Source organism: Phocoena phocoena, chromosome 12, assembly GCF_963924675.1.
Source record: "Phocoena phocoena chromosome 12, mPhoPho1.1, whole genome shotgun sequence".
Lineage (NCBI taxonomy): Eukaryota > Metazoa > Chordata > Mammalia > Artiodactyla > Phocoenidae > Phocoena > Phocoena phocoena.
Window position 1 is genome coordinate 35,929,827 of NC_089230.1, and position 19,756 is coordinate 35,949,582.

A 19,756-nucleotide genomic window follows, 5' to 3' on the forward strand; every position below is an offset into this window, starting at 1 on the left:
TCATTATGGTGGCTTCTCTTGTTGTGGAGCATGGGCTCTAGGTACACAGGCTTCAGTAGTTGTGGCTTGTGGGCTCAGTAGTTGTGGCTTGTGGGCTCTAGAGCACAGGCTCAGTAGTTGTGGTGCATGGGCTTAGTTGCTCCGCGGCATGTGGGATCCTCCTGGACCAGGGTTTGAACCCACGTTCCCTGCACTGGCAGGCGGATTCTTAACCACTGCACCACCAGGGAAGTCCCTTTGCATTCTCTTTTGAATATACTCCAGGCCTGCATGTGATAGGAGCAGTAGGTATGAGATGGATGGTAAAGTAAAGCAGGATCATCACCTCCATCGTGCTAGACAAGCGACCTGTGCTAATGCAGCTTTAGATGCAATGACTATCCTCAGAAACTACATGATATTGTGGACTCATTTTAAGATTCCCCTCAGCTACAACTCTCAAGTCATCATCATCGTGGTCTTTTTTTTTTTTAACCAATGGATGCTAGGCCATTTCTCCTCCATTTCCTATTGCTTAGGAAACAGTGCAGGCATTTCTATCAACATTTTTATGGACATGTCTATAAATATTAAGAAAAATATTTCTCATACAAGAAAAGTGACCATTCATTTAATAAATATTTATGAGCAGACACAATGTGCTAGACACTGTGTTAGATGTTGGGAACATAAAATTAAACAAGACACACCAACATTATTCAGTTGTCATTCCCTTTAAACAAGATTATATATATATTTTATATATATATATATCTTTACAAAATATTTATATATATTTATATAAATATAAATTATTATATAATTGTCATTCCCTTTACACATTATATATTATATATATACACACACACATAGTAGCTGCTCAATAAACTGTTACTATTATTATTATATATTATGACCAGTTACAAATTATTTTTTAAAAACTATTACAGATTTTTTAAATGAAAATACTGCAAAGTTGCCACCAATACTCACCAATACTATAATATCTCTTTAGTTCTGTACGCCTGATCTCCTTTAACTGATTACTTTTTCTCTTTTTTTTCTCATCAGTAATATATTCCTCTTCCACAGCAATGTTGCACATGTCTTGTTCTAAAATGACTGTACTAGCATCTTCTTTTCCAGGATGAGTCCTTGTAGCCATAGCTGAGGCTGTCTCTGCATTTTGTTTGGCTTGCTTTTTCTTTTTCAATCTAGGGATGAGAAAAAGGAAAAACATTGGAGAAATAATTTGCTAAGAGAAATCATATTAATTTCATGCTACTGGTCTTTGAGAAACTAATTAACTGATATTGAAAAGTCTTTATATTACTGTTAATTACACTTTCCTGTTATTTTTTTTTCTTTTTTAATCATTTAAAAATTCTTATGTGGAGATCTGTGGCCTTTCCTCAATTTTATATCCTCCATACTTATGTCTCAAAAAAAATCACTGGGAAATGCTTTAGACCTGAGGAAATACTAGATTCTTCTATAGGCTATAAAATGTTGGGTATTTTTAATCAAGATATGCAGCTACCCTACTACAATGCCATGTTTAGTGTGTTACATTTTTTTTAAAGTGTTTCTGGTTTCAAGGGTACCTTTGGACTGATGGGCAAGCACATTTATAAAAACAAATCCTTTATAATTGGCTCACACACTGAGTAGAAAGGTTTGGCAAGGTATGAACTGGTTCAGGTCTGAGTAATTCCTTTCCTTTACACGATAGTAGTAGTGAAGAAAGAGCTGCATTTCCTGAGATAGAAAATGCCACAATGAAACATATAGTTATTATGATTACTAATATAATAGCTGACTGATACATTAGTTAACATATTTGATGTTTTCAAGTCTTCATTCCTAAGTCAAAGACGTATAACAGAAGTTTATAATAATTCACTGAAATCCAGTAACTCAAAATATTTTCCAGTTGATGTATCCCTCTGGTTAACTGACGTGTCACTCTGTACTCACTAGTCCTTCGTAAGAATGTTTTTACCACCCCAGAATGTAAAGAATAAGGGCCTTGGCCTCTACTATATGTGGCAGTCTGGTCATATATAAACATTTTTAAAATTAGGACCATTTTCCCCCTTCTATCTAGGCACAGTTGGCTTTCTCACACACATGTCTATTTCCTTTGCTCTCTTGAGCATCTATACAATTTGATGCTGGGCAATGGATGAAATGTTTTGGGAGAAAAAGGAGATAACTGTAGGATCAAACAGGGACTAAGGTTTGATTTTATGCTGATTTGCTCTGTAATGTTGGAAAAATTAACAGTCTAAAGAGGTCCCTCACTGAGGCTTAGCTATCTAATGGGGTCTTTTATTAGGATCAATTGAAAAAATATGTATCAACAGTAAAATACAAACCAACAGAAACAGGAGAATATACCCAAATGCAATCATAGAACTATATAGAACACGAGAACTAAGCATGGTATAGTTCATGCTTAGTTCAAAAAGTTCATGTTATAGTTCAAAAACTCAGCTTTTGAGATAAAGATACCATACCATGTTCTAACAAAACATTTCAACTAAGCTGTTATTCACTGAGCAGCCAAGTTCTTACATTTTCATTAGCTAATAAATGAGTATATGGCCTAGGAGAAAGGAGAGCTGGAAAAAAGTCATAAATGAATATATTGCCCATCTCTTAGCTTAGCTCTCTCTTTAGGTTTACTTGTTAAAAAAAACAAATAAGAACACAAACTAAAAAAAATTGGAAATTCATAAAAAGGAATTATATCCAGGAAGCATGTTTTTATTTTCTATCCTCAGATTTTAAACTGTTTTTTTCTGGTAAAAGAGTAGGTGGCTCTTTGCAAAGGTGTGTCAGATAATGTTCCTAATAAAACAATTTCTCTCTCGATCAAGATTTCTGTATGAGGCTGAAATTAATATGCAGTAACCTGGACATCACACAGAGATCAGCTCTTTGCTTTGGGAGGTCTATGCAAAGAACTGATCTCTGTATCCAGAAGGACATGCTGATCTTGTTCTGATATACTGGTTTAACAAAAACATGCTTGAGGTGAACGTTACTGCCCACTTCCCAAAATGATTCCTTCCAGGGAGGAGAGAAAAGAGACTTCAAAAATTAGTTCTATGCAGACTGAGATATGTTGCTGCTTCTTAATCTCCTGAATTTTTCTACTGTAAGTTAATTCAAATGTCCTTATTTCACTGTTCCCACTATAATTAAATTCACTCAGATCTAGGGCACATGTTTTGATGAACAGCAGCACTGTCGGAGACATCTCATTAGAGGCTGGGATTTTCACACGCGGAAATAACAAAATGGGATACATTGTTTCACTCATTTTCCCCCCTTTCCACACAGACCATTATTGTCAACCCATATAGCCAAACATAGTTGTTATTTCAGAAAGGAAAAAAAAAAAAGCTAGATAATAGCAATACAAAACTTGTTTAACAGAAGACAGAGTACAATTTAACACTTCAGTAATTTTACAATCAGCTACATCTTTTGTTTTGACTAGAGAACTCATGAGAATTTGTTTCTCTGGAGGTTATCAATATGAGGGGAACATTCTGATCTTGTAACTGGAAATCAGATGTGAGTTCTGGAAGCCCACTGTAAAATCCTTCCCCAAAGCATGGAAATACATTGTTAATACTTTTCTAAGGGGGGATAACTGCCAGTCTGATAAATGTGGTATAGTTAATGCTCTTCAAACATTCCTTTTTAGGGCTTTTATCTTTTAAGCCTTCCCTTTTTTTTTTTTTGCGGTACGCGGGCCTCTCACCGTCGCAGCCTCTCCCGTTGCGGAGCACAGGCTCCGTACGAGCAGGCTCAGCGGCCATGGCTCACGGGCCCAGCCGCTCCGTGGCATGTGGTATCCTCCCGGACCAGGGCACGAACCCGCATCCCCTGCATCGGCAGGTGGACTCTCAACCACTGCGCCACCAGGGAAGCCCAAGCCTTCCCTTTTGTTCTTCGAATGAGTATCATTCTAAGACATTCTCACAAAAGGGTTTATTACTAAATTAAGATAACTGGAAACAAAAAGTTACATAAGAAAATAAACTCCCTTTATTTCACCAAAGCTTTTTTAATGGCCCCAAATGTACACATTTATATGGTGGACTAAAAAAATTACCTGGGGCTTCCCTGGTGGCACAGTGGTTAAGAACCCACCTGCCAATGCAGGGGACATGGGTTCGAGCCCTGGTCCGGGAAGATCCCACATGCTGCGGAGCAACTAAGCCCGTGCGCCACAACTACTGAGCCTGCGCTCTAGAGTCTGCGAGCCACAACTACTGAGCCCGCGTGCCACAACTACTGAAGCCCGCACACCTAGAGCCCGTGCTCCACAACAAGAGAAGCCACCACAGTGAGAAGCCTGCGCACCACAACAAAGAGTAGCCCCCGCTCGCCGCAACTAGAGAAAGCCCGCACAGAGCAACAAAGACCCAATGCAACCAAAATTAATTAATTAAAAAAAAAAATTACCTGGCAAGTCATCTTAAACAGATGAGTGATTGAAAATGGTGAGACATATTTAACATTTGATTGCTGTGAATCCAAAAAAAACCCCAAAAAACCAAAAAACTAAAAAACAAAAAACTTTTGTGATGCTCATTTGTCTTTTTAAAAAATAGATCACAATTTCATAAAACAAGTGTTTATTACACAATCTCCTCTCACTACTGTAACCAAGCCCTGTCAATTCTATTTCCTAAATCTCTCCCTCTCAAATACACCTCTTTTTCTTGGTCTCTGCTCCCATGGAATGATTTCAGGCTTCCATCATCTCTCTGACTGAACAATTTTTTTACAATATAATTTATTGTTCTTTGTTTTATTATGAAAATAACATGTGTTCATACTAGGAAATTTTGAAAATGCAGAAAAATAAAAATAACACTTAAATCAAATGAAATGCTAACACTAAGAGGCAATCACTGTTTGGGGGAGAAAATGTAAAGGTCGGGGCAATTACACTAGTCAGACCTTCCCCAAGAGCAGACGAATGAGGCAGTGTGGCTCACCATCGTGATTCTGAGCTTCTTATATGTGCCTTTCCATAAAGGATATTAAAGGACTATATAAGATAAACAAGGACCTACTGTATTGTACAGGGAACTATACTCAATATCTTGTAATAACCTATAATGGAAAAAATCTGGAAAAGAATATATATGTATGCACGTATAACTGAATCTGTTGTACACTTGAAACACAACATTGTAAATTAACAATACTCCAATTTTAAAAAAAGGAATACTAAAGGACTTATTTTGGAATCTCTTGGCTCTTTTTACATTAAAATTGTGTGCACTTGTAAGACATATGCACACCTCACTTTTTCCCCTACCCGTATCCTAATCCAGAGATAGCAGACTACAGAAATAAATAACGTGATACTGCTAAAGAAAGCATTTTTTAGTAGCTCAATGAAAACTGTTTTCCTATGAAGCTTTTTCCTTTACTAAAGGAAATAAGTTTAGAGCACTGGCGGCCATCAAAGCCAAGGGCCTGGAGCAAGTTCCTTTCTTTGTCTCTGCAGAGGTCTTCCCTGTTGCTTGCTGACCGCCAGTGGAATGTAACACAAAAAGGCACCAAATGTGAAAAGAACTGAGGACAGTCTCAGAGACCTCTGGGACAACATTAAACGCACCAACATTCGAATTATAGGGGTTCCAGAAGAAGAAGAGAAAAAGAAAGCGACTGAGAAAATATTTGAAGAGATTATAGTTGAAAACTTCCCTAATATGGGAAAGGAAATAGTTAATCAAGTCCAGGAAGCACAGAGAGTCCCATACAGGATAAATACAAGGAGAAATACGCCAAGACACATATTAATCAAACTGTCAAAAATTAAGTACAAAGAAAGCATATTAAAAGCAGCAAGGGAAAAACAACAAATAACACACAAGGGAATCCCCATAAGGTTAACAGCTGATCTCTCAGCAGAAACCCTACAAGCCAGAAGGGAGTGGCAGGACATACTGAAAGTGATGAAGGAGAAAAATCTGCAACCAAGACTACTCTACCCAGCAAGGATCTCATTCAGATTTGATGGAGAAATTAAAACCTTTACAGACAAGCAAAAGCTGAGAGAGTTCAGCACCACCAAACCAGCTTTACAACAAATGCTAAAGGAACTTCTCTAGACAAGAAACACAAGAGAAGGAAAAGACCTATAATAACGAACCCAAAACAATATAGAAAATGGGAATAGGAACATACATATCAATAATTACCTTAAATGTAAATGGACTAAATGCTCCCACCAAAAGACACAGATTGGCTGAATGGATACAAAAACAAGACCCTTATATATGCTGTCTACAAGAGACCCACTTCAGACCTAGAGACACATACAGACTGAAAGTAAGGGGATGGAAAAAGATATTCCATGCAAATGGAAACCAAAAGAAAGCTGGAGTAGCAATTCTCATATCAGACAAAATAGACTTTAAAATAAGGACTATTAAAAGAGACAAAGAAGGACACTACATAATGATCAAGGGATCGATCCAAGAAGAAGATATAACAATTGTAAATATTTATGCACCCAACATAGGAGCACCTCAATACATAAGGCAAATACTAACAGCCATAAAAAGGGAGATCGACAGTAACACATTCATAGTAGGGGACTTTAACACCCCACTTTCACCCATGGACAGATCATCCAAAATGAAAATAAATAAGGAAACACAAGCTTTAAATGATACATTAAACAAGATGGACTTAATTGATATTTATAGGACACTCCATCCAAAAACAACAGAATACACATTTTTCTCAAGTGCTCATGGAACATTCTCCAGGATAGATCATATCTTGGGTCACAAATCAAGCCTTGGTAAATTTAAGAAAACTGAAATTGTATCAAGTATCTTTTCTGACCACAACGCCATGAGACTACATATCAATTACAGGAAAAGATCTGTAAAAAATAAAAACACATGGAGGCTAAACAATACACTACTTAATAATGAAGTGATCACTGAAGAAATCAAAGAGGAAATAAAAAAATACCTAGAAACAAATGACAGTGGAGACACAACGACCCAAAACCTATGGGATGCAGCAAAAGCACTTCTAAGGGGGAAGTTTATAGCAATACAAGCCCACCTTAAGAAGCAGGAAACATCTCGAATAAACAACCTAACCTTGCACCTCAAGCAATTAGAGAAAGAAGAATAAAAAAACCCCAAAGCTAGCAGAAGGAAAGAAATCATAAAAATCAGATCAGAAATAAATGAAAAAGAAATGAAGCAAACGATAGCAAAGATCAATAAAACTAAAAGCTGGTTCTTTGAGAAGATAAACAGAATTGATAAACCATTAGTCAGACTCATTAAGAAAAAAGGGGAGAAGACTCAAACCAGCAGAATTAGAAATGAAAAAGGAGAAGTAACAACTGACACTGCAGAAATAAAAAAAATCATGAGAGATTACTACAAGCAACTCTATGCCAATAAAATGGACAATCTGGAAGAAATGGACAAATTCTTAGAAATGCACAACCTGCCAAGACTGAATCAGAAAGAAATAGAAAATATGAACAGACCAATCACAAGCACTGAAATTGAAACTGTGATTAAAAATCTTCCAACAAACAGAAGCCCAGGACCAGATGGCTTCACAGGTGAATTCTATCAAACGTTTAGAGAAGAGCTAACACCTATCCTTCTCGAACTCTTCCAAAATATAGCAGATGGAGGAACACTCCCAAATTCCTTCTACGAGGCCACCATCACCTTGATACCAAAACCAGACAAGGATATCACAAAGAAAGAAAACTACAGGCCAATATCACTGATGAACATAGATGCAAAAATCCTCAACAAAAATACTAGCAAACAGAATCCAACAGCACATTAAAAGGATCATACACCATGATCAAGTGGGGTTTATTCCAGGAATGCAAGGATTCTTCAATATACGCAAATCTATCAATGTGATAAACCATACTAACAAATTGAAGGAGAAAAACCATATGATCATCTCAATAGATGCAGAGAAAGCTTTCGACAAAATTCAACACCCATTTATGATAAAAACCCTGCAGAAAGTAGGCATAGAGGGAACTTTCCTCAATATAATAAAGGCCATATATGACAAGCCCACAGCAAACATCCTCCTCAATGGTGAAAAACTGAAACCATTTCCTCTAAGATCAGGAACAAGACAAAGTTGCCCACTCTCACCACTCTTATTCAACATAGTTTTGGAAGTTTTAGCCACAGCAATTAGAGAAGAAAAGGAAATAAAAGGAATCCAAATCGGAAAAGAAGAAGTAAAGCTGTCACTGTTTGCAGATGACATGATACTATACATAGAGAATCCTAAAGATGCTACCAGAAAACTACTAGAGCTAATCAATGAATCTGGTAAAGTAGCAGGATACAAAATTAATGCACAGAAATCTCTGGCATTCCTATATACTAATGATGAAAAATCTGAAAGTGAAATCAAGAAAACACTCCCATTTACCATTGCAACAAAAAGAATAAAATATCTAGGAATAAACCTACCTAAGGAGACAAAAGACCTGTATGCAGAAAATTATAAGACACTGAGGAAAGAAATTAAAGATGATACAAATAGATGGAGAGATATACCATGTTCTTGGATTGGAAGAATCAACATTGTGAAAATGACTCTACTACCCAAAGCAATCTACAGATTCAATGCAATCCCTATCAAACTACCACTGGCATTTTTCACAGAACTAGAACAAAAAATTTCGCAATTTGTATGGAAACACAAAAGACCCCGAATAGCCAAAGCAATCTTGAGAACGAAAAAAGGAGCTGGAGGAATCAGGCTCCCTGACTTCCGACTATACTACAAAGCTACAGTAATCAAGACAGTATGGTACTGGCACAAAAACAGAAAGACAGATCAATGGAACAGGATAGAAAGCCCAGAGATAAACCCACGCACATATGGACACCTTATCTTTGATAAAGGTGGCAGGAATGTACAGTGGAGAAAGGACAGCCTCTTCAGTAAATGGTGCTGGGCAAACTGGACAGGTACCTGTAAAAGTATGAGATTAGATCACTCCCTAACACCATACACAAAAATAAGCTCAAAATGGATTAAAGACCTAAATGTAAGGCCAGAAACTATCAAACTCTTAGAGGAAAACATAGGCAGAACACTCTATGACATAAATCACAGCAAGATCCTTTCTGACCCACCTCCTAGAGTAATGGAAATAAAAACAAAAATAAACAAATGGGACCTAATGAAACTTCAAAGCTTTTGCACAGCAAAGGAAACTATAATCAAGACCAAAAGACAACCCTCAGAATGGGAGAAAATATTTGCAAATGAAGCAACTGACAAAGGATTAATCTCCAAAATTTATAAGCAGCTCATGCAGCTCAATAACAAAAAAACAAACAACCCAATCCAAAAATAGGCAGAAGACCTAAACAGACATTTCTCCAAAGAAGATATACAGACTGCCAACAAACACATGAAAGAATGCTCAACATCATTAATCATTAGAGAAATGCAAATCAAAACTACAATGAGATAACATCTCACACCAGTCAGAATGGCCATCATCAAAAACTCTAGAAACAATAAATGCTGGAGAGGGTGTGGAGAAAAGGGAACACTCTTGCACTGCTGGTGGGAATGTGAATTGGTTCAGCCACTATGGAGAACAGTATGGAGGTTCCTTAAAAAACTACAAATAGAATTACCATATGACCCAGCAATCCCACTACTGGGCATATACCCTGAGAAAACCAAAATTCAAAAAGAGTCATGTACCAAAATGTTCATTGCAGCTCTATTTACAATAGCCCGGAGATGGAAACAACCTAAGCGCCCATCATCGGATGAATGGATAAAGAAGATGTGGCACATATATACAATGGAGTATTACTCAGCTTTAAAAAGAAATGAAATTGAGCTATTTGTAATGAGATGGATAGACCTAGAGTCTGTCATACAGAGTGAAGTAAGTCAGAAAGAAAAAGACAAATACCATATGCTAACACATATATATGGAATTTAAGGGGAAAAAATGTCATGAAGAACCTAGGGGTAAGACAGGAATAAAGACGCAGACCTACTGGAGAACGGACTTGAGGATATGGGGCAGGGGAAGGGTGAGCTTTGACAGGGCGAGAGAGAGTCATGGACATATACACACTAACAAACGTAGTAAGGTAGATAGCTAGTGGGAAGCAGCGGCATGGCACAGGGATATTAGCTCGGTGCTTTGTGACAGCCTGGAGGGGTGGGATAGGGAGAGTGGGAGGGAGGGAGACGCAAGAGGGAAGACATATGGGAACATATGTATATGTATAACTGATTCACTTTGTTATAAAGCAGAAACTAACACAACATTGTAAAGCAATTATACCCCAATAAAGATGTTTAAAAAAAAAAAAAAGGCACCAAATGCAGAGAGGATGTTTTCATTAGCACTAGAGTGAAAGCTTCATGAGGGAAGGGATTTGTTTAGGTTCTGTTAAGGCCATAGTCCCAGGGCCTGTGCATGGTACACATTAGCTATTCAATAAATACTTCTTGAAAAAATAAATAGATAAATGAGGTTACATTCTTATTTGTTTGAGATCTGCTCTCCTACAAACAGGCCATTTCACAGCTTTCTTTGATTAGCAACATGTTCTCAAAAATAAACTCTCATCTCCTTATCTAGATACTTTAAAAGAAAATATATTAGCCACATATAATTAAAAATATATTAAACTATAGACTTCTTTCATTAATATTAACTTAGTGGCTCTCTATGACTCTTTCCTTAATTCCATAATTTGAGGTCCATGTGTTTCTATAAAAAGTGCCATAGACATAAATATCTAGCACAGCACTGTCTAATATGGTAGCCACTAACTAGCCACCTGTGGTTATTAAATGTAATAAAAATTAAATAAAAATTTTTAATTCAGTTCTTCAGTTACAAGAGTCATATTTTAAGAACTCAATAGACACATGTGCTAGTGGGTTCAACTAAGTTGAACAACACATGTATAGAACACTTCTGTCATCAGACAGTACTGGACAGTGCTGACCTAGAGCTGACTCAACAGAGAACCCTATTAGCAAGAGACTAGAGGAAAGACTGAAGACAGAAATCGTTTCATATTTAAAGCTTATTGAGTATGTGCATAGAATACGTCTACAAGGGTGTAACAAAAAATTTGTAAAGTGAGTTTCCAGCTAAAGAAAGGTAGTAGCTGTGGGGAAAGAGAGAGTAAGAAAAATTACTTTCTGCTTCTCTTTTATATATTTTGGATCTTAAACCATGTACAACATCTAGTCCCCCCCCAAAATTTTTTTAAGTATTTAGTCTTTGAAGTCTCCTTCCTACAATAATTTAACACATATATTGTCACATTTTTAAAATTGAGCTTTACTTTTTAAAAAAGATTATTACAAAAAGTTTGAAAGAGCTTTCTTCTAACAGCAACTACTATTGAGTTGACTAATGAACCAGGCACTGTGTTATGTACTCTATAAATATTATCCTATCCTCACAAAAGGCCAAGGAGGTAGGCAATCTTATCTTACAGATAAGAAATGGAAGTCTGAGAAAAATTAGGGCGACTTTGCAAGGTCACAGGGCTTGGTTAAGTTGTGGAACAGGAATTCACAATGGCCACAGGGCCTCCAGGATCTCTCCTAAAGGTGTTATGGCATATATATACCTTGATTTTAAAATAAAATCCACTGGACTTTGGAAATTCTCTGAACTATTTGAGGGAGAATGGTTTGGCAACCTGGTAGGCTTCAATGGAGAACATGCTCACAGGAAGGAAAGAGGTTCTGGGCTTGGCTGTCTGACAATCAGTTGTGACCTTCTTTGGAAATAAGATAAACTCTCCAGGACTTCTAAGATAAACAAAAGCAAGAGGCTGATATGATTTTCAAGGTCCTGTCTGCCTCTAAGTTGGCTGAGCTTAGGAAATGTGCTAAAGCTATTTTTGAGGTTAAAAAAAAAAAACCTTTTAAATCCAAACTAAACCTTCCTAAGGGAGCACTTTCCTGTGCTCCCTCCCATCTGATTACATCTTCCACTGCAGAGCTTCCAGCCCTGGGAAAATCCAGAGGTTAAGAAAGAACACCCTTCATATACAAAGGATGTTTAAAAAAAAAAAAAAGGCAAAGAAGCTCTGCTCTACAATTTGGAGCTAATATCTCCATGAAGAAAAGTAGAAAATGTCAAAACTGAGCAGCCATGGAGGCAATATAATCTTCTTTTTCTTTTACCGTTTTTTTTTAAGTTTTTTCATTTTTTAATTTTCTTAAGCATACCCCTTGGTGTCTCATTTCATCCAGTTACAGGTAAAGAGGGGATGAGGGCTTCCCTGGTGGCGCAGTGGTTGAGAGTCCGCCTGCCGATGCAGGGGACGCGGGTTCGTGCCCAGGTCTGGGAGGATCCCGCATGCCTCGGAGCGGCTGGGCCCGTGAGCCATGGCCACTGAGCCTGCGCGTATGGAGCCTGTGCTCCGCAACGGGAGAGGCCACAGCAGTGAGAGGCCCGTGTACCGCAAAAAAAAAAAAAAAAAAAAAAAAAAAAAAAAAAAAGAGGGGATGAGATTTGGTCTGTGGAACATATTAATGAGCAAGAGGAAGTCACAAAAAAATAAACATTAGTTCAATATAACTTTCTAACAGAGCAATCCAATAGTGGAACTGGCTGTTTCACCAAGAAGGGAACTCCCCGTCACTGGAAGTATTCAAGCAGGTCAGGTCCAAGTTGTGACCTCCCAAACTGCATGTAATAGCCTTGCATATTTTTTATTGGAATATAATTGACATATTATATTAGCTTCAGGTGTACAACATAGTGACTCAATATATGTATATATTATGAAATGACCACCATAGTAAGTCTAGTTAACATCCATCACCACACATAGCCACAAATTTTTTTTTCTTGTGATAAGAACTTTTAAGATCTACTCTCTTAGTAACTTGCAAATATACAATACAGTATTATTAACTATAGTCACCATGCTGTACATTATATCCCCAGAACTTATTTTATAACTAGATATTTGTGTCTTTTGACCACCTTCGCCCATTTCACCCACCCCCCAATACAGTCTTCTTTAATACAAATATTTCTCCTCAAAATTGCTTCTGTACGGAAATAAGAGTATTAACATAAAAGATGTAGATGTAATATTATTTCATTTAAAAAGTTATAGAACAGTATTATAGTATGACCCTATTTTTGTGAAATAAAACAAAAAAGAAAAGAAAACCCTCCAAGACCAACACCTATTCCATTTAGCTATATATGTACATAGGTTAGATATATAGGTACGGGAAAATGGTTGGTCAATGGGGAAAGAGAGAAGAGGGGTAACTTTTACTTGCCACTTACATAATTTGGTGTTGAATTTTTTTATACAGCAAGCATATATATTAATTTTGTAATTATAAGGCAAATACATTTTAAACACTAAGCGTCTATAGCTATGACAACATTTTGCTGAATCTCATTCAGAGGTATATTCTTTTTTCTGAATCCAGCTATCACAGTAAATTGCTACACTGCAACCCCAATCCCCTTCTTTATCAAGGTGGAGCTGGTCTGTGGCCCTCAGGGGACCTTCTCTTAGTTCTTGATCTCGGCTGTTCCACTGCAACCTTGTCGTTGTACCGTTCTGACCTTCAGAGTCTTGGCTGTTTTTTCCCCGGTTGCCTAAACCAGACTCTTGCCATTTCCAGACTCAGGGGAATGGGTGTTGCCACAGAATAAGTTCGGCCTGTGAGCCAGAAACGTCTGCGTTTGGACCCTCATTATTCTTTATTAGGTATGCATCTTCAGGCAAGTTACTAAATCTCAACTCGGGTTCCTTATCTGTGAAAGGGAAACAACGGCCTCAGATGGGGTTTTCTGATGATTAAACTAAGTAGTACACGGACAGCTTACCTGTACTATTAAACTCAGCCTGTGCCTGGCTCCCAGTAAGAGCTCAATAACCAGATGTTCCTACTTGGTTGTGCCACTGTTGTTGTCACTACTTGGGGATCTCTCAAGATCCAAGAAAATGAGGTAACATATAAAAAGCGTATAACACAACAAAGAAGATGTCTGAGAGATTCCAGACATTATTCTTCTCACTGTACATAAATATTAACTTTAGTTAACTGTGCTATGAATTTAGACACCAGCACAAAGCTATTTATTATTTCTAGGAGAACATCACTTCTGGTGTTCCATTTCATTTTGTGATTTCACAAATGGAAGGTCAGTTTTCCGTTTCCACTGCAAATTCCCAACTGGGATAAATGCCAAATAAAATCAAACTTCAAGCCGGGGGCAGGGAGGGGAATCATTGAAAAACAAAACGAAACAAAACACTCACCTAATGAAAATTCTCTCTTGGAATTATGATCAAATAAAACCAAAAAGTTCAGGAGTAACCCCTGGGAAAATCTGTAGATGTACCTGATTCTAGTGCCACCCTTTGAAATGTGCATTCATTTTTTTCATTTAGTCTAATTTTGATCATGAAATCCCCCTCTCCCCCAGGAGAATTCATCAGTTCAAATGGAAAAACTCTGGTTCCATAGAACCAACACAGTTAGAAAATGAAATCCTTTGGCTTTGAGTTCACTAACCAGCAATACAGCCATCCAGATGAACACAGGTAACAGAATTTCCCTTGGCCTCAAGAAACAACTGCATTCCTATAAAAACTGCTAAACAGAATGCCAATCAGGGACACACCACAAAATTTTCCCTTTTGTAGGATTTCTTTGTGCTATTATAACAGTGGTGGAATCAGCAGATCTGAGGGGACTCTGGTAATCAAAGTGCAGGTGCCAGGAGTGGACATAAACAAATTGTCACACTTTCAGAGAAGGCTTGGTAGGGGGGGGGGTGGCTTCATAAGGGACATTTCAGAGGAACTTACACGCTCCCCCCAGTACCAGGATGACAATGGTACTGCCACAAAATGGATGCCTACTGTGTAGAATGTTTGCCTTGTATTTACGAAACAAGACACGCTTTTGTTGCATATATAGAGTGCCCCTGTGGGAGTCTGGTTCCCTTTTCCAAAAATCAGGATGCTGAGTCACAACCTGAAAAGTTACATGGGAATCAATAGTACATACGGACAACAGCAATATATACCTCAGCCATAAACTGAGAAAGGGAACCAGAAAAGGGAACTTGCTCTGGGAGATAAGAGAATTGCATTCTGCTAAGAGTAACTGGCAAAGTCCTGTAAATATAATATAATATAATATTTAAATATAGGAATTTTACTGCTTATCAGTCAAGAATAAGCTGGTAAACACAGCAATACAGAAATTAACCAAAATCTGCAAACAGAAATGTTAAGAAATGACTACGTATTTGGCAGTTTTAAAATTCCCTTTTGCTTTATAATGGTATTATGTATGTAGTTTATTTAACTTAATATCATCAAATCAACTAGCTGTATTAGCTTCCTATGGCTGCTGTCACGAATTACCACAAACTTGGTAGTTTAAAACAACACACACGTATTCTCTTACAGTTCTGAAGGTCAGAAGTCCAAACTCAGTCACGGGGCCACACTACCTGCAGACACTCTTTCCTTGCCTTCTCCAGCTGCTAGAGTTGTATCCCTTGTGGCCCCTTCTCCCATCTTCAAAGCCAGCAGCACAGTTTCTTGTTTCACTATCACACATTCTTCTCTGCAGTCAAATCTCCCTCTGCCTCCTTCTTATGTGAAAACTGAGATTGCATCCAGAAGCCAACCCAGATAATCCAGAATAATCTCCCCATCTCAAGAGCCTTAACCTAATCTTATCTTCAAGGTCTTTTAGCCAGAGAAGGTAACACTCCCAGGTCTAAGGATTAGAAGCTGGATATCTTTGGGGGTCATTATTCAGTCTACCACACTGGCTACATTAGCTTTTGCGTCACAAATAATTGTAAACTGAGCAGCATATCACTGTAGTGTCTTAGTTTCCCATGTCTATATCATTTCTGCATCTATGCAATGTGTTGTCTACGTTACTTGAAAAAGTTCACTCCTGTCAGTGACCAGCAGTAAGCAAATATTTCTCAAGAGAAAACAAAAAGTTTACTCAGGACCATCTTGAAATCTAAAGGTGTAATGAAAATACCACAAACACGAGCTCTCATTTTATGTTGGGTGACTGCAAAACAGCCTCTTGGAGGTGGAGATATTGGAAGGAAAATTTTTAACAGGCAGGATTTCTAAGGAGTTCATCTCATTTTCATATCTGATTTCTTTAATCTTCACTGAAAACAGGTATTCATTCTTTATGACCAAAGCCAAGAAGTCCTCCAAGTACTTTTTTTTCTTTTACTAGAGCCCCTTAGCATGCCCAGAAATCTTTTTGTTTTAAGTCAGTTAACTATTTTTTAAAATATCTTTTACTCAGAATGAATCATATGCTCAGACTCCCCAGTGACATTTACAGAAAAGAGCATTGGGATATATATTTCAATGACATATACATCTCAGCATAACAGCAACATATTTCAGGGACACAATTCTTATGGAGAAACAGAAAATTTTGATTTATTGAAGCCATTTAAGCAAAACAAGCAACTAATTAAAGAATACTACTCTGAAAATTTTCAAGCTGAAATACGAAGATGCCAGGGATCTTGTTCTCAGATTTTAACCTAGGTCCCTGTTAACTGCTTAAACTATAGAAACATGGAGAAAAATAAGGCTGAAAAAAGACAATCCTGAAAAGAAATCAGTTTAGTATATAAATTAACAGTTTCCTGAAGGCCTAGTGAGTGAAACACAACACTTACGATCAGCAGAAATGGCTTACTTACAGAAAACAGTTATGAGCGGCATAATATTATAATATGCTCTAACTCAACTTCTCTCACCCTTCCAACTTTTAAAATATATTCTAATAATTTTTAACTGTTTTTTTTTTTTTTTTTTTTTTTTGCAGTACGCAGGCCTCTCACTGTTGTGGCTTCTCCCGTTGAGGAGCACAGGCTCCGGACGCGCAGGCTCAGCGGCCATGGCTCACGGGCCCAGCCACTCCACAGCATGTGGGATCTTCCCGGACCGGGGCACAAACCCATTTCCTCTGCATCGGCAGGCGGACTCTCAACCACTGCGCCACCAGGGAAGCCCTTAACTGCTTTTAAACAAGTTAGACACACACATATCCTTTTATGATAATGTTATTTCAATGTCATAAACTAGACACAGGATCTTAACTCCTCCTATCATTATAGGTACTTTCAGAAAGAATAACCTTATATCAGGCATGACATTTTTTGAATTATTTTGGCAGAGGCCCATAATTTAGTTGGCTTACATCCAGTATGTAGATGTATTTCTTCCAATTAATATATACTGGTCATGTCCTTGGAAAGTGACATTGCTCAAAAGTAAAATTCAGGGAATGGGAGACTAGTAATACCTACTTTGAAATTTTTCCCTACTGAAATTAGTGTAGAACTCTGGGGTAATTCATTTGTGTATAAGGGTGAACCAAACATAGATTTTGGAAGAAAAATTCTGGCCTTGCTTTCATGTATCTGAGGGTCCATCTCTAGGGTGATGATCTTCCAACCACACAGCAGTCTTGGTCAGGGTCTTCAAAAAACCTCATCAGTGGCTGTCTCTCAAGTATGCTAGTTTGCTTGTAACCAACCAAAATAAACACCGGTGGTTTAATAAAAAATATTTGATCTTTTTCTTCCTTTGGTTTCTGGCACAGAGTTCCCAGAACATTTGGTGTCTCCTGAGTGATGAGAATGTCTCTGTATACTAATGAGATGACTCTGGTATGTGTGGGGAGGAGGGGTAGGGAGTGAGGGGGCCTGGATAGCTTCAAGATAGGGGTTGGTCACCAGAAACACCAAGGCTTGATTAGAAGCTTGGAACTTTCAGCCCCACCCCTAGACCTTGAGAGAGGGGACAGAGGGGAGGGGCTAGAGATTCACTTCAATCACCAATGGCCAATGATTCAATCAATCGTGCCTACCCCGTGAAACCTCCGTGAAAGCCCTTAAATGACAGAGTTCAGAGAACTTCCAGGGTTGGTGAACAAATCAATGTTCTAGGAGGGTGGCACACCCAGAGAGCACATGGAAGCTCTGTTCTCCCCACCCACATACTTTGCCCTATGCTTCTCTTCCATTGGGCTGTTCCTGAGTTATAACCTTTATAATAAACTCGTAAATGTAAATAAAGTGTTTTCCTAAGTCCTGTGAGTCATTCCAGTGAATGAGTAGGGGATCATGGGAACCAAATTCATAGCCAAGTTGGCTGTATGTACGGGTTGACTCGGGATGTGGAACTTACAAGGAGCATCTGGGGTGAGGGCAGTCTTGAGAAACTGAGCCCTTAAACCTGCGTAGTCTGACACTTACTCAGAGCTGTTAGTGTGAGAATTGAATTGAATGGTTGGACACCCAGCTGGTATTGGAGAATCCAAGAATACCAGATGCTAGACTTTGCCAAAGAACCAACCTTGAGCACAGCAGAGAAGATGGAGGTGAGATTGATAAAGACTCGTGTGAAAAACATGCAGGCTCCCCCTTCCTCTGATGATAGTTGAATGATTGATCACCTGCTGGCAAGTCTTGCTTGGCCCACAAGCACTTTCTAAAAATCCAAATGACCTAATGGTGAGCATTTAAAATGGGGACATTTTACATTAAAATCCAGATTTCAGGCTGACCTTGAAGAATTAGAAGACACATAGCACTGGACTAGAGCCCCACATGGTGAAACAGGATGGAGCAGAGCGAGAGCAGCCTCCCTCCTCTGAGAGGGCGTGTGCCGTGCAGTCACCAGTCTCTTCCATCCATGCAGCACCTCCACGCCCAAGGCTGACAGCTACCACGTAGCATCCACTCATTTACATCACTGCTTTGGTTCCTAAGGTCACTGTTTGCATTTTTTGCTACAGACAACATAAAGTTTTATTCTTAGGTCAATTCAGATCATCAGGAAGCTGCAGTCCTGGACTATACTGTGTTGGCCTACTGCAGAATGTCTTTAAGTCATGTTTTGGCTTCATATCCTCTCTTTTCACTCATAGTAACTGCAGTAAATTGCTCTTATGGATGTTAAAGACACCACCACTAAATTTTTAGTGTTCCTTTTATCTAGGACGTGAATCCTATGTAATTTCAGAATTAAGGGCTTTGTCACCTGGGGAACTGGTGTGCTCCACTCATGATTAGGGAGAACTATGGAAAGGAGTCCCTTTATATCACTAACCATGAAGTAGTCATCCCTCGGTATACATGGGGGATTGGTTTAGGACCTGCAGCCAGATACCAAAATTCATGGATGTTCAAGTCCCATAGTCGGCCCTCCATATCGGCTAGTTCTGCATCCATGGCTTCAACCAACCCCGGATCCTATATTAAGCTTTTGATCCACAGTTGGGTGAATCCAGGGATGCAGAATCTGCAGATTCAGAAAGCTGACTGTATTTATTGGGAAAAAAAAAAATCTGCATATAAGTGGACTGAGGGACTGAGCAGTTAAAACCCATGTTGTTCTATGGTCAACTGTAATTCTGAGTCAACTACACAACTAATAACAGGCCATTTAGTGTTCTATTTTTCATCTCAATTTATATGTTCCCTAGCCTGGACTTTCAGTTTTTAATTAGTATTTTACAATTTTTTTTTTTTAAGGGTAACACAGAGAAAATATATGAATATGTGGATAATCACAACCTCACTCCTTGTGCTACCTCCTAAGGGAAACTCTGGGTTTGATTCTCAGCTTTTTCCCCTTTCCCTGGTTCTGGGCTTATTGACACAAAT

General features: G+C 38.3%; 1 protein-coding gene across 1 annotated transcript in view; it reads right to left on the bottom strand.

Annotated features, from left to right (window-relative positions):
* The window catches only part of NCOA7 (nuclear receptor coactivator 7), a 149,573-nt gene that overhangs the window by 77,050 nt on the left and 52,767 nt on the right, over positions 1-19,756 (bottom strand). Inside the window, exon 4 of the mRNA XM_065889246.1 lies at positions 973-1,193. Coding sequence (XP_065745318.1) covers positions 973-1,193 — 221 coding nt within the window. The remainder of the gene's footprint in view (positions 1-972; positions 1,194-19,756) is intronic.